The following is a 16,178-nucleotide window of genomic DNA, read 5'->3' as shown; positions in this document are numbered from 1 at the left end:
CTTTGCTGTATCGTCGGTCCATCGAACGTTTTTTTTTTCGTGATTTGTAAATGTATATAAAAAAAATAGATTAATAACTTCTTAATAATGGTTAATTTGTCGCGGCGCGTGGACAAGAGGCCGCGGTAGGTGTTGCGCAAACATGACACTTGTCTTCGCAATTGTGCAATACCGTTAGGTATGCAGCATGTGGCCCACTTATTCCATTCTTGATCCTATTATAAAGAAATGTCACTTTTCCTATATTAATTGCTGCGTCTTCAACATATCGTGTTACATTCAACTAAATAAACCGATCACGTTTGGCTTTTCGGTTATATTTGTAATGTGTGTATAATGTTTCCACTGGTGAGATACGAACCGTCACATTGTCTTCACTGCTCTATCCTTATTGACAAGTGACAGTCCAAGCCGAGGTCTTCTCGAGTGTCCCTTTCTCCTAGTCACTTCACAAAGCTTCCGAATAAGCATTCTAAGAATTTAGCGACCTCTCAATCCGGTGAAACAAATAAAGAACTCTCGATCTCCGCTACCTTAAAAAAAAGGTATAATGCTAAACGCCTTTTGCGCTCTGCTCTCTCGCGTCCGCGGAATCTGCAAATGTTACTTGGGCAACAGTGTATGTAAGGTAAAAAAACCCTTCTCACACCTTTCCCCCTCCGTGCCTCTTCGTATGTAATTAAGTGCGCCCTGTGAGCGCTTTCACCTGATCTGTCCATCTCAAAGCTATGCGACCTCTGAATTTTGATCCATTCACTCTAGTCTTAAAGTCTCTCTACGTCTACTATTTATTCATATCATAATCTACTTAGGATGATTTACAATGGTAACTTTTGTACGTGTACGTCACGAGAACATTGCCAGTCTAATTTCATAGAAACTAGAATCAAATTGTGCTTCACTATAATTGCATCCTTTAATTCAAAAGCGCTCTGATATGAAAATAGCCCACGACAAACATGGAGAGCTTTTTGTGATCACTTTTACAACATCCTTAGAGCAGTAGAATCTCTTGTCCTCGTTATGTCAAAAATCATCTAGGAATGAGAGTATAGCTTTGGAAATTTATTACCAATAATTACTATGTGATATATATACTAGTAAAAATGTTCCTCTCCAAAGTATAAGGTAATAAAAATAACTAAATCAAATCACCCGTTGAGACATATTTCGTTCAAATCGAAGTTAAAAGGATAATAAGATAATATTATCAATCAAGGAGATATACACAAAGCAATTCGTATTATCAAAATAGATCCGTTCTTTCAATCACGTTCAACGTAGTCTTGTTCATTAGCTCTTACATTCATTCAGCGGTCTTATCATTCTTTATACATCATTTATAAATAAAAATTTCATTGCTATTTAGTATATATGTATATTACGTATGGATATCGAACACTAATTTTATTTTGATTCTAGTTACAACTGTTTTTCGATTAATATGCCTTTCAATAATCTGAATGTAATCTCATATTATGTAATTATAACATATGGGTGATATATATTATGAACATAAAATCTTTGACAAATAACTCATGTGACATGTGAGATAAATTCAATTTAACTTTATTATAAGCCCAATTTTATTACCTTTTATACATTTAATACAACAACACCCCTCTCGTGTAATTATATAGATATAGTATTGGACAAAGTATCATATAATACTAAAAACGTATATATTTATAATCTCTGCTCGTGAACATAATTAAACAATACTCTATGAATTAAAAACAGTCCATGCACCGTGAAATTTATTTCAATTAGTTTATATGGACTAAATTTATTTTTCTGTTAGACAATAAATTTTTCGGTATCTAAGCATATTACATACATAACCTTTCTTTGCTTAACCCGGTGTAATTATTTTAAAAATTACATAATATATTGTTTTGCCTTTATATTTATTACCATAAAATGTTTATTTACACCTGTTGTATTTAATCGATCATCTTTGATATATCAATCTCCAATTGAGCTATAAATTTTAAAAGTGATATTTTTCATTAGAGAAAATTTAAACAAGTCCATTTAAATTATCGAGACATTTAAAACCGGTTTTTATTTATGGAGATATCTTTGTTAATATATATAAATTAATATTATTAATTTTATAACACTTATATGAATTACACTGTCAATGTTATATGGAATTGTCAATATGATTGATAGTTGATTTTGAATTAAATAATTGTTTTATAAGTGTCATCCAAGGATTGTATTATTTTTAACAAATCTCATAAACAGTCTTCCCAGCCTTGGGATATTACACTGCCTTGTATTTGCCTGTACAACTTATGTTAGCAATTTTTAGCAACATGTATCCCTTTTTAAATTTCGATAAAAAAACTCTTATGTATAAACATTAAATGATTATAAGAATTAATACATATATGCGCGTGTGTATAAACGTAGTAGTTTTATAAATCACTGTATATGACAAAAACTAGATATTTTCTTATCGGGGATGAATATTAACCGAAGGTCATCTTCAATATTATATCCGCACCTCGTGTAACTAAGAGATTACTAGTAATTATGGTATATATTAAAAAATATTTACTGGCAATAAAACATTAAAGTATAATATAATATAATATTTCGTACCATTGTAATGGGATATGATTTGCTTTAAAAGTAAAACAAAATCATACTATACTTTTACGGATCATTATTTATACTGTTTTACGTTTTAATATATAATTGTAAAAGTCTTTATCGAAATTAAATGCAATTACACAACAACTAACCTGGATAAAATTAACTTTTTTTTAAAAACTCATATCTCAAACATATTTATTAATAGTTCTATTTTCTAGTATCTAGTTTTCGTATCGAAAGCGCCCTTGATATTATTTGTTAACAATAACGACTTTGTAATTTTTCGTTCCTATGTAGAACCCGAAACAATGGGTACAAATCCAATCAACGCATATCTCGGATTACAGAAGCGACGTACCCACCGGTCATGGCGTCTAGGCATTACGTAGAGTTATATAATATATATAAATATAGTCGGCGCTGTACACGTGTCGGCCCACCGTATCGCTTACGTAATGCGTTTACGTTTTATCAAACGCGCCTCCAAGTCTCCGCGCCTGAGATGATCGATCTCTGCCATACATCTCCACCGTACACTTAGATGTTTATCTATTTGTCCCTTTGTAATATGAAAGTTTTCGTTTCACCTTTATATCCCACCCATTGCTTCTAATTTTTTTTTATTTTAAACGTCAAATTTCTTGCGCAGTTGGTATAAATTAGTATAAAGTGTATAATAATAATTCAGACGAAAAGACGTCTTTAAATTTCTAATACTTAAATTTACTGTCTGAAACTAAAATTCTAAGAATTAATTAATGTGACCGTTTCACACGATTTCTAGAATCTTCGAAGCTAGTGTTATACAATTGGTACGTTAAAGCGGCGGACGCTATTGTTTGGTGCACTTGCTCTTAGCACGTGTATATTCTATCGCTGCGCTGATAACGTCGCCTACTTCTGTACTGGCTCACAAACCACCTGTTCTAGTTTTTTTTTTGTATTTTTCTTAATATAACGTAATCGATCTTGGCTCGAATTCGGCGCGTCACTAATGGCTAAAGTTAGTCAACATTAGCCGGTGTTTAAGAAACAAGAAGGTTTATAATCGTTCTTGTGTCAAACCTGTTTCAAATTATTAGTTCAATAAAAATAAACTTTAATAGTTAAGTATTTAGATTGAGCAAAGATTTATGAGACAAGTTTTTTTCCGGTAGGTAGATTTTGTGGTGTATGTCTGCCAATTTAACCGACAGAATTACTAAGACGGCATGACGCAGTAGGAGGTGTTGCAGACTGGTGGGGGCGCGGGCACGTGCCAGCAGCCGAGCTGTCGTGCATGCCATGCGTTCGCAACTCTCTGTTCACACTTGTTGAACGCCCCGCATCGGAGCGCCACTACCGGTGTCGCTGGCCTTCAACATCAGCCAACTTTTGCTATCTTTTTCACACATCGATCTCTCTTACACTAATAACGTATCTTATATAAACTACAGTTTTTCTATTGATTCCAAAAATTATATTCCTTAAAGAATTGTTCTTTATAATATATAAAATTAAATACATATCGTTTGATACCGTAGGAACATTACGCACAAATTCATAGGTTTACCCGCTCAGTACTCGGTTGGTTGTATTTAGAATAGTATCGTCATCAGTGCCAACTTACTGAAAAAGGCTTCATTCGAAGTTTTACAATTTTTTTGTTGTAGGGCTTTTAAACCTTGTTGCGTCAAACTCCCTGCGTCATTTGCGACTTCGTCAAAGAAGCCTTATACAACTCTTTCACAATTAAACTTTTATTTACATTTCTTACCTAAATTTCTTTCTTCAAAACTTTAAATTTGCCGTTGCAAACGCACCCGCTGATTGTGTTTTTTTAATAATTAGGAATAATAATGAATAATCAGTGAATAGAAGATAATAAGCAAAAAGTTTGTGAAAAAAGTTATTAAAACTATTAATGAAAATGACAAGGACGCCTTAAAGTGCAATGGGGAAATCTAAAATATATTACTAGAAAAGTTGTTTTACCATAGAATGGGTATACTCATGGAAACCACCAAAGTGAATTTGGTCACTGCTAGCTACCGAGCGAATGCTGAATCTGAACTATTCGCCGCGATGGGAGCTCCGAGCGAAGCGTTTTACGCCGACACGTTGCACACGATCGCTATAAATACTAGGGAGACAGAATTCGGAAGCATTGTGGAGCCGATTCCAATTACGCTCAAAACTTTCAAGCCGTTCCACGCCCACGGGCATTCGATAAACGGATTTGGGTTCCCGCAGTCGGTGATATCGTCTGTGCCTTCTGCCGTCCGCGTGCCTGTAAACGGTAGTCCCTCTGCAGCCACATGCAAACCGATCCCAGTAAAGAAGGAGGAAACAAAAGAAGATCAAAAAGTCAGGCCTCCTCCAAAAAAGAAGTGGATTAAGGAGTATTTAGGTAAGCTGATTGCAAAAAAAATAATTACTTTCACTGTCTATTAGTTATTTACGCATCGTACTTATGTTTTAGTCATCAATCTAGCATAAACAAGTGATTTCTGGAGATTTTACAAAACATTTAGACATCTTTCCAAATTCATTATTTAGTCTACAAATGGAAATACATTCGCAACCCGGAGAAATATATTATTTCCTTTACATAAAACCAAAAATTGCCCCCTGTTGCCATTCTACATAATTAATATACGTTTACAAAATCATGTGCGACTTACAATAGAACAGTAAACTAATCAATCATTGACCGGATTTGTAGAATTATAGAAATAAGAAAAGAAACACGGTTCAGAACAAACCCACAAAAAATATTGGTTAAGCTTCTCGATTCTGCGTTCTTTTGCCAACTAAGTACGGTGTTGCGGTTTTTTCTTCCGTCTTCGTGTCTGAAAACGCCCGTTGACATCAAGGTGTTCTTCTTATGAAGGTCGATGTGTGCAGGCGTGTTCATATTCCTTATCGTACGGTTTAATCATCGTAAAAAACTATATGCCATTAATATAAAAGCGTTTTAAATGGAAGAGATTTAGATAGTAATGATATCAATATATACCAACAAGATAATTTCTATTTGATTACAAAAATACATTTTTATATACATAATTTACTGTGTATATTCCTTATTGTAATGTCTACTATAAGGAATATACAACGCTTAAAACAATCAAAACAGGAGTAATAAGTTAGTGGTTTTGTAAGGTTTGTCAGGATGTATGTAGTTATATTCGACGAATCGTTGTTCCGAAATTGCTTTTGATTGATTTATCTTTACACAGTCGTGTTTATGTAACTTCCCAACTGTCCGATGCGCAAACACAATCGTCTTTTTTTATCCAATAAAGATGGACGACAGAGAGGTTTACGTAACTTGTAATTGTAACTTCCAATAGTATTTATGAGATTACTGCGTATCCCTTTGTTGCGCATCGGGTCAAGGTAACTAACTAATTGTTTGAAATTAGGCGATTCACATAGATACGAGGTGTTTATTCATAAAATTACTTTTTAATAGTTCATGTTAGGCATGTTTTATATGAGACGATAAATACGCAACAACATTAAATGTTATCTTCTTGTTTTTGTTTTTGAACACGTAGTGTTTCAAGGTTTTATTTGTACCGGCTGCGTATTGACTACACAATACCAAACTTTACTTGTTACTCGCAATGACGCTTTATGTCTTTTTATACTGATTCTACCCTTCTTAGTACGATATATATATATATATATATATATATATATATATATATATATATATATATATAATGAGTGTATTCGTCGATAAGACCAGCAATCCTCATAATATGATGACCTCTGAATAGTATTTCTGCGTTTATAATTTATTCATTCCCCGTATTATATTGACGACATTTCATTTTCTTTTAACACAGGATTTGCTTTTAAAACAAAGAAGAGAAGAAAGAATATGTACAACATAATATATAAAATAGTTTTTAATTTCATGGGACAGCGAGTCATTACCAGGAGAGCAGAATTTATCGGAGGCCGTGTATCTTACACGTGGTTGTCATTTGTTAACCGATAAAATGTATCATAATAACGGCGCACGTATAAAAATCCCCACCTACTTGTACGCAAGGTTATTGACGCAGAGATACGGCTGGGGGACTGAGAGTGACACTTGCTTGACAGCCGCTCGCAAAAAATTAATACTGCAAAGCTCTCTCAGTTCCGGAAAAGCGCTAGTCTGTTATATTTTTCTAACATTGTGTAATATGCTTTAAAGAGACAACATAATTTGTGTCATAAATATTATCTGTATTTTTCTTTAAAATCGGTACGTTACATATTTTATTCGGAAATGATGTTAATGTCAATATGCGGATAACATAAATCACGTTCCGAAATGTGATTATTGTTTAGTGTTTTTTTTTTTTAAGATTATGAATCCATTTTTAAAATTTAGTATTTTGTAAATTATTTGTTGAACCGTTAGAAATAGAAAAAACTTGTACTATACAATGAAATAAAGATACGTTGTTATTTTCTTTGATATGTATATTGAGAAGTTGTTTAGTTTACTAGGAGTTATAATTGGAAGTATAGAAGTATATTTTACTTGTAATTAAAGATAGAGTTAAAATCATTAGCAGACCAATCATGTGAGTTTTTATAGATCTCAAAAGCTTGGTCCAGGTTTTCTATTGTTTATCAATTCTCGCTCCGTTTGCGTCATTGCTACCGAAATATATTTTTAAACTAACGTAACATGCCACATATTATTACAAAAAATTATCAATACTCTTTTAAAAGAAATTACGTGATACGATTACGAAAATTAGCGCATATTATTATGTTTAGTAATTCATTTACACCAGAAGTTTTTTTTGTAGGCAAAACGATTTAAGCGTTAAATTTAGAATAAAATTGTATTGGCCTATCTGGCCTTCGTGAATAAAATTTAATCATATGTTTGATATTTTTTATAATAGCATTCGTATGTGTTGGTGTGGATATTGAAGCGGTGTGAATGTCACGTTTCATAATCGCATATAATGTATGTGCAATGAAATCGGAAGAAGGTTCGGGAACGGTGTCAACGACACAGGACACCAAGGCACGTTGGCCTCGAAAGAATTATGCCGAGAATAAATATCATTTGGTTTTTTGACTGGAAAAATAAATACACTTTATAGCTATCTATATTGGTTAGACATAAGGCATTACAATGTCATTGACCAACTGGTTTTTGCACATAAAATTTCAATAAATTAAAAAAAAATGTATACATTTCTTTAAGCTTCATAAAGTCAGTAACTCTTTTGTGGGCAACTGTGTATTATAACACACTCCTATATAGTGTATCTGAATTAAATTGTAATAAATTTAAGAAGCACCTTAAACAAAACTTGGAAAAAATACTATTATAGCGTGAATGATTTCTAATAGAGATTAGAAGTGAATAACTAACCCGTGTATTAAGAATATTGCAAAAGTGACCACAAAAAATTTGGTTGAATTTTTACTGGGCTCTTTTTCCGAACATGGTGCGTTTGGAACCCTCGTAGCTTCAAGTTGTAGCATGCCTTATAGGAGAGTTCAATATGATTCTAGTTCCTATTAAATTGGGTTCTTTTGCCATAGCTCTGATGAGGCACGCAAGTGGTCACTTAAAATGATCATATTTGGAAAAAACATCTACATGTGTTACTTGAATGGAATTTCTCTGAAAAGTAAAATATATTTGTTTTTGTGATATTCACCTACACGATCTCTTGTACGTCATCACTTGTACGTCAGTCGGCTATCGAACCCGTGATCTGTGATCCCGAATTGTAGTTCTTAATAAACTTACTATTACCTCTTTTTAATGAATATTGAATAAATCAAGATTCGTGGGTCGTATAAATTCTGAACGCCGAACGTCTGAACATGGAAAACCGTTGACTGTAAGCCGTGTTGTTTCATACAAAATCACTGACATGTTATTCGATCGTGACACCCTTTGTAATTCTGTGCTGAGATTTGCCTTTGCTACTTTAAAGGGTTAGCTCGCACGCGTATCAGAGCTATACAATTAAATAAAATGTTAAATAATTTTTTGGATTTTGCAGAAAAATAATTTTAATCACACTTTAAAGGTAAATAAAATTTTGCTAAAATTGTAGCGTACGTCATAATATTGTAATTTGGTTCGACCATACTAGTGTGGTACTATACTAAGTCATTAAATAGAAGGCGCCTTCAAACCAGAATCAATGACTCGTGCTCTACTGTTTGGTGCTTGGTGAAAGTATCAGTTATGTACGATGGTAGTCAGGCTCTATTTAAACATTTTCCAGTAGTAAAAGATTTAAAAACGTTTCAGAAGTTATCTCTTAATGTATTATGTTGTATAGATACGAGTATTGGATTGTATTACTGGACTGTGTCATAATCAAGTACAGCTAATTTTTATAATAAATGAATGTACAGTCTGTGTGCGACGGCGGTGACGCGGGCACTTGACTATTTCGATACGTTGGCGTAGCACGTTTAAAATAAGTTTTGTGCACTGCGGGTTTAACACAAAAGCGCATGCCGGCCGGTTCTGAAGGCTGCAAAAATACGGCGCGGTCTGACCCTTCCCGCCTCGCTGTGGTTGCATCGAACTCGTTCGGGAGCGTTCGGGCCGCGTGACTGCTTGTCACGTGTCAGGCCGAGCAACGCTCCCCCCGCCACACCGCCGGCACTCCCGCACTTTCTTACCCCCCCTTCACCCTGTCACATGTAGACGCAGCGGCCGGCGCCCGAACTCCCCCCACTCATACTAACAACGACGGCTCGTCCCCCGTTGTAAGCAAATTTCGCCGATAACGTACGAATTTATAACGAAATACGTAATATTTGTCATGATGACATTTACTTCAAGGTGTCAAACATGCGGATTCACGCTCCTATATTTTTAATAATAAATTCACATACGTCAACATTCAAGTAACAATATGATCATTTTAATGATACAATAAATATTTTCATCGATTTAACTTATTTTGATACATCATCGATAATAAATTATTTTATTTTCATGCATAAAATTACTTCACAAACCACAACATTATCAGACTATAAAATCGAGCATATGTGAACGTCGAACTTTTCCCTTTTTTCTGAAAACCAAAAAAAACAACATTTTGAATGTAAATTTTAATAATTCATTTTTGCCTATTTGTTGTTTATAAGAGAAATAAGTATGCGAAAATAATACAGCTGATGAGCTGCGATGAGAGACAATACCGGTTTACTTTTTTATCTATTTTTACAGATTAAAAACGGTTGGACTTTAAAATGAAATAACATTAAAAACAGCGTTATACATATAATAAATAAGCAATGTTGTACAACAATTGCGAGCATAGACATTTAAATTGAAAATTTATTGAAAACTTAGCTCTGTCTCAATAACCATTGGTAAACAATGCCATCTGTATTTATTTTAATGCTACTTTTGTCTATCAATGGAAGTCAATGTCTGGTGAAAAAGCAATTTAATTATTAATTGACAATGCATAAGATTTTTACTTCTTTTTATTGCTTTTATTTTGGACGTATAAAGTCTACAAAATTTTCAATGAATTATTGGAATAATATAGAATAGTATTTGTATAAAAAAGCATTTAATGACAATTATTGCATTTTAAATAACGGTAAATAAGTAGCAACTATAACGCTTACGGTGTACTTTACGCCTAAATTATCACTACAGCAGTAATCACTGTTTTATCTATCAGTTAGTTACACAGGCGTCGCGCTTTGTGTGGGAGGGGTATGGTGGGAACATGTTTGGTAAGAACGTCTGTCGGATACGCGCGCCGCCATGCGCAATTCTACCAGGCGAGCATGACAATACAAGAGCCGTTTATGATTCTTTGGGAAAAGTAACCAAATAGTCACGCGTTCTGTATTTGCAAATGCTGAGTATTCATGGTAAACTTTGCAGCTTTTTTTAATGTGGGAGCATGAAACAGTTAACTGAGAATACATCATAGCCAATTCTCAGAAAGTTGTGTATTTAAAAATATAATAATAATAAGAACAATATATTGTAAAACTCTAGATGTACTCTAGTGAACAGTAAGCTTGATTTTACATCTTAATTGTTTCAGTTGTTCTAATGAATAATTCACGAAATGTAAACTGGATTTCTAGTTATTTTGTTTAATATTCTTTATTGTACACGATAAGATACATAGATATATAATACATATATATATATGATACACGATAATAAGTTTTACAATAATATACAGAAAAGTACAATGGGCGGTCTTATCACACAAGTTATTTATTATAAAAGCTATAAAATCAGCTTGCTTTTTCAACTATTCATACCAGCAGCAGTTAAAGAAAATATATTTGAGAAAAATAAAAATGGTATACCGTCGCGATCTTAAAATAAAAACGCAATTTTATCGTCAGCATTGTTACGAAAATAATCGTGTAATAATTGAGAAAAAGCTTATTTATGAGTGAATGAATTGATTTCATCGAACTAGCGGAAAAGCTACTGCCAATTTGCGCAGGTCAGTAGTTTTCAGGCTAAACCCCCGCAAACTCGTGACGCACGTTGCGACCCACCCCTGTTGCATAACAACCTTTTCCGAGTTATGTTATCCTGGTAGCGTGCGTCAGACAGCTCGTGTACCTTTGGTTCATTTTACTTTATTTTTTTTTTCTTATTTCACAGAGAATGTTTTTGATCTAGAAACGACCAGAAAGAAGATACAAAACAATATTTAATGATAATTCAATATAAAGTTCAATATAAGTTTTTTGAAAGTATTCAATTAAACCTTTTTATATACTTTTTGTAAAAATAGTATATAATAAGAAATATTTTTAAAATGAAATTCTAATTCGTTATTCTAATAATAAAAAAATTCTATTCAGTCTTGATATTTAATATTATTATTTTTGTGTCTTTACGAATGCTTTGAAACTTACAACAAAGTTACGGATAGGATTAAGATACGTTTAAAGAAAATTATTATAGATACATACACATTAGTGTTTTTCCATTATATTTTAAAAAAAGTAGTTTAAAAAAATTCATTATATTTTGTCCGTTGTGTATCAGTGGAACTTCGACTAATTATCGGATTTTTTTATAGAACGGCAATTGCTTACCGAATTAGCTCTGTCCTTTGTGCAAAAACTACTTTTTTTTAAAAAGAATTTGGTATTGAAATTAGCTATTGAAAAAGGCTAATAAAAAAAATATTTTCCAAGTAAATCATTATCACTACACGATATTGAACCGATCTTTCATGTACTCCTTATTTTTCCATAAATCATATATCCAATAATAATATAAATAAGCATTTGTACAGATATCTGTTAGTCAATGTCACGGGTTGACTAGCCTAGTAACTAAAGCACTTTGAGATTTAGTATAATTTATACAAAAATATGAATTATTCTGCCACCACCGATATCATGTTCTCTTATTATATTTGTTTTACTCCTTTCAAATGCTAATCGCTGGCTGTTTTTCATTCACCGCGAAATATATTGAATTGATAATTGAGCTTGAAGCGGCAAAGTATGTATAAAATGTCTGAAAGTTTTTTTCGTATAGTAGAGACATTTGGATATTCTCAACTATATTGTATTATTACAACAGAACTTGATTTATCCTTAAAGTTTAAAACATGATCGTTTTTTAAATCAGTTGTAAAGTTTTGTTATGGACAAATATCGGTATTACTCGGGTCTTATGTCTTGTAAATCTCAATGTATCTTACTAGAAAACACTTCAACGATGATATGTTACTACGAGGACAGAAATGTTTTATATTATTGCAAAGAATATTTTTATTGCTCGTTTGGGATAACTTAAAAAGCGGCACATTTTTATGAAAAGGGAAGGATTTAAAAGAAAAATTATCTTCCATTATCATCAAACTGTAACTTTATTAAAATACAATAGATATATCGTCTGCAATCAATTCAATATAGTGTATACGTTTAAATGTGTAACATACACGGGTTTTATGTCTGAATATAATAATTAAGAAAGTTAATATTGCCGGTCGCTCATTATTATAAATAAAATTAGAGCTCCCGCCGGAGGATTTTATGGAGCAGCTGATTTTAGATGTAACTTAAACGTAAAATTGTAAAGTGAACGCTGTGACGTCATCTCATTGCTAAACTTAGAACACGCCTCCTTTGCTGTCTCTTTTTAAACCTCGTGTTTATGAATTGTCTCGCTCATCAGGCAAGCGTGCTTGAATACTTACTGGTATGTAACATTAAGCCTTAATGTAAACGATTAAGGTTCATTATTCAAGAATCGTTATACAAACGGTTTTTCCTTCTCACTCTATAGTGTATGCCTATTTCATTCATTACCTATTATGAACGACTGCTGTTTTATGCTCGCCTGGTACTTTACCGCCAGGGATTGCAGCCGCGGACGAGCGGTTGACACGGCTTTGACAAGTGCTGACCACGTTTATAATGCGAGTGTGAGGGAGCTTAATCGCAAATTATTGACATATAGAAACGATTACTGAACGTCGTTGCTTCGCAAAGGAAAAGCCATTCTGATGTCGTCTTTGTTTACAGAGGAGGAGCCGAAATCGCCTGTATCCGTGCGAGTTGTAACCGGAGTGTCGGTGACGGCGCGCAGCAACGGCGTGGTGCGCTCTACGACGCCAGTGCCCTCCGTCGTCCCCGCGGTCCCCGCCGTCGCGCCCGACCCAGTGCTCGCAACCGCTGTGCCTCCCTCCGCGCCGCTTCTCGATTTTGTACAAGAACATTCCAGGCCGCGCACTACGAGTAACAGTCATGGGTAAGCTTTGCAAGTTTATGATCTCCTAGTAATTGCCGTATACGAAACAGCTGGGGGATTTGAGTGACGACGGACAAGTAAGTTAATTGCGATTTTTTTTGGTTTTATGTTTTTTGTTAGTTCGGATTGCGTTTACGACAAATTCTTAAATCGATTTTCGTTGTTCAGAATAATTAAGATTGAAATTTTGTTTATTTATATAATAATATTAAAATTTTCTTCTAATATAGGAGTCAAAGTTGATATTGTATAAACGTTAAAAAAATAAATAACAAAAAAAATATTTATATGTCTTTGTCACATTAGTGACTTTCATCCATAATTTTAAATTGATCAGATTGATCTAGAATGTTAACAATATGAAAAGGAATGGAAAGGGGTCATAATGGAATAATAAATTTATCCTTGCCTACCGTCCTGACACGTACCAGGCATCTCGTTTGCGTTTATTTTCATCCAATTGCTGTCAAGGTTTGGATATTAACAAAAGCGAATTGAATATTAATGCAATCTGTCCGATGTCATTATGCATCGTCCGATAGATCGGGCCTTGTCGCTGCATACATCATTAATGCGCCGCCTCTATGCGTATCATCATTTGCATTACGCTCATAAATAAGCTTTTGGTGGGAATTTGTTATCTTTGTTAAATATATATATATGTAATATTTTTTTAATTAAACACAACGTGTAGTTTCCCAATGTTATATTAATTGAAATAAGTAATTATTTCACTAAACAGTAATTAGATAATATTTTTTGTGATACGAATATTTGTCATTGTATGAAAATTAAGGTAAAAGAAAAACAGAGTAAAAAATTAATATTTTATACGGCTACGCTAAGTGCAGGTAACCAACCGATTTTATTCTTTAAGACCTATGTCTACCAGTGGACGTCCTTTGAAATGATGACAATGACGATTGTGCTCAACATCTTACACATTAAAACAGACGATTTTAATCAAACGCTTAATATTTAGGGCTAGTACTGAAAATAATAATTTATTTTAAGAATTATATATTTTTTGTTAAAACAATCCTTACGTTTTTCATAATAACACACTGTTGGTATTGATAATTGAGCTTTTCTCACTATCATATTTACATGTCGCTTTAGAATAAACAAATAATCAGTAGTTCAGTCTGTAAATCATACAGTTATAATAATACTGCTTTTTAAAATATATCCACTAAATTAAGTTTTTTTTTTCGCAAACAGCCCCCCTCAAATTCCTTCCCCGCCATCGGTTAGCAGCAGTGGTAGTGGCAGCAGCGGCAGCGCGCCACGTGCCGGCACTCGCGAAGTCCATAACAAACTGGAGAAGAACCGTCGTGCCCATCTCAAGGAGTGCTTCGAGTTACTAAAGAGGCAGCTACCTACCACAGCTGATGACAAAAAGACTTCCAATCTGTCTATCCTAGGCTCTGCTATACGCTATATTCAGGTAATTTTATTTTCGCTATCATGAATTGCAATATCTCTCAAATTTATATTCAAAGTTTGTTTATTCAAGTCGGCACGTATTTTTGAATCGGCCCATTGTATTTTATTATAGTCAGCCAGAAAGTTAATCGGCGCTCATTTTACATTTTTTTTTTAAATAAAATAAACAATGGTCCATAGGATATCACGATGAATATATTGAGATATATATAATCCGGTCAATGAAATTAAATAATTACCAATAAGTTTTTTTTTAAATATGTTAACTATGTTATAGTTTATAATGTAATTTTGAAACGTAAATATTGAAAAATTACAATCACATGAGATTTTAGGAGGCCGCATTTGATACTAGGTCGAGTTACATTTCATATGTAAAGCGTAACTCACGACTTCACGTTTATTATGTAGTGATTCTTGAGCACGATGCATGAATGCCGCTATCCAACCCTTTTATGCAAAAAATATTTTAATGTGTCATGGACACTAGACTATGCAAGAGAAACAATAAATTTATTATCCAATAATAAATTTATTGTTTCTCATAACACTAAATCAAATTACTTTACTTTTTACGGTAAGCCAATCTTTTTAAAAATAAGTTTTGAACTGGAAATGAAATCTTTCTTACTTTGCAGTGAACCAATTTTAGATGTCATGTTGACATTAATTTTAGCTCATTGCAATTATATGCCATCGTTAAATGAACCTTGCGGAGAGATAAATATAAACCGAGGAAGATGGTATTCTTTAAGAAAAAAATCATGTAAAAATTGTTGCATGACATTTGTTTATATTTAGAATTGTTTTGAACATTGTTCACAGGTACTGCGTCGCAAGGAGCGCGAATGCGAACATGAGATGGAGAGATTAGCTCGCGAAAAGATTGCGGCGCAACAACGGCTTGCCGCTTTAAGGCGAGAGGTTTCCGTACGAGCAACCGCCCGGCCCCGTAACATCGGTACGTTGCCCTTCGAACGATTTATGCGCTCCTGGTACATTCAATCGGAGTTATTTAGCTTTGATTGCGGATTAAATTTAACAACACTACTTGCTTGCTTAATAGAAACATGCATCTCGTACGTAAATAAATAAAACAACAGAAGAAGTTTTTGTAAACTTGTAACTTTATAAAATAAAAAGTATTATTGATTTTTCTACATAATATGATCTGCTAGGCGCCTTTGACTTTGTTTATAATGAAAAAAAAATCTTTTCAAGCTACCAAGACACACGTGTTCGAGATTCATGTAAATAATAAACTTCTTCTGGAAAATTTTATTAAATTTTAATCTTAAAATTTTTTAATGAAATAATGTTTATGTCCTTAGTTTTAACGTCTTGTATTTAATTGAATAGTTTGAATGTGGTAGGTAATATATGGCTC

General features: G+C 33.3%; 1 protein-coding gene across 2 annotated transcripts in view; it reads left to right on the top strand.

The window, feature by feature from the left end:
- LOC137924103 (max-binding protein MNT-like) overlaps positions 1-16,178 on the top strand; it is a 39,650-nt gene that overhangs the window by 15,233 nt on the left and 8,239 nt on the right. The window contains exons 2-5 of one of the 2 annotated variants that reach the window (XM_068767424.1): positions 4,435-4,993; positions 13,120-13,345; positions 14,567-14,792; positions 15,617-15,752. In XM_068767424.1, coding sequence (XP_068623525.1) covers positions 4,585-4,993; positions 13,120-13,345; positions 14,567-14,792; positions 15,617-15,752 — 997 coding nt within the window. In that variant the 5' untranslated portion in view covers positions 4,435-4,584. The remainder of the gene's footprint in view (positions 1-4,434; positions 4,994-13,119; positions 13,346-14,566; positions 14,793-15,616; positions 15,753-16,178) is intronic. The other variant, XM_068767425.1, reaches the window with a different exon arrangement.

This window comes from Battus philenor, unplaced genomic scaffold (genome assembly GCF_028537555.1).
Source record: "Battus philenor isolate CCGP_79_NKW_IND1 unplaced genomic scaffold, ilBatPhil1.0.hap1 SCAF_23, whole genome shotgun sequence".
In the NCBI taxonomy this organism is placed as follows: Eukaryota; Metazoa; Arthropoda; class Insecta; order Lepidoptera; family Papilionidae; genus Battus; species Battus philenor.
The sequence above is the reverse complement of the archived record's forward strand: the minus strand, read 5'-3'. Positions and strand labels throughout refer to the sequence as shown.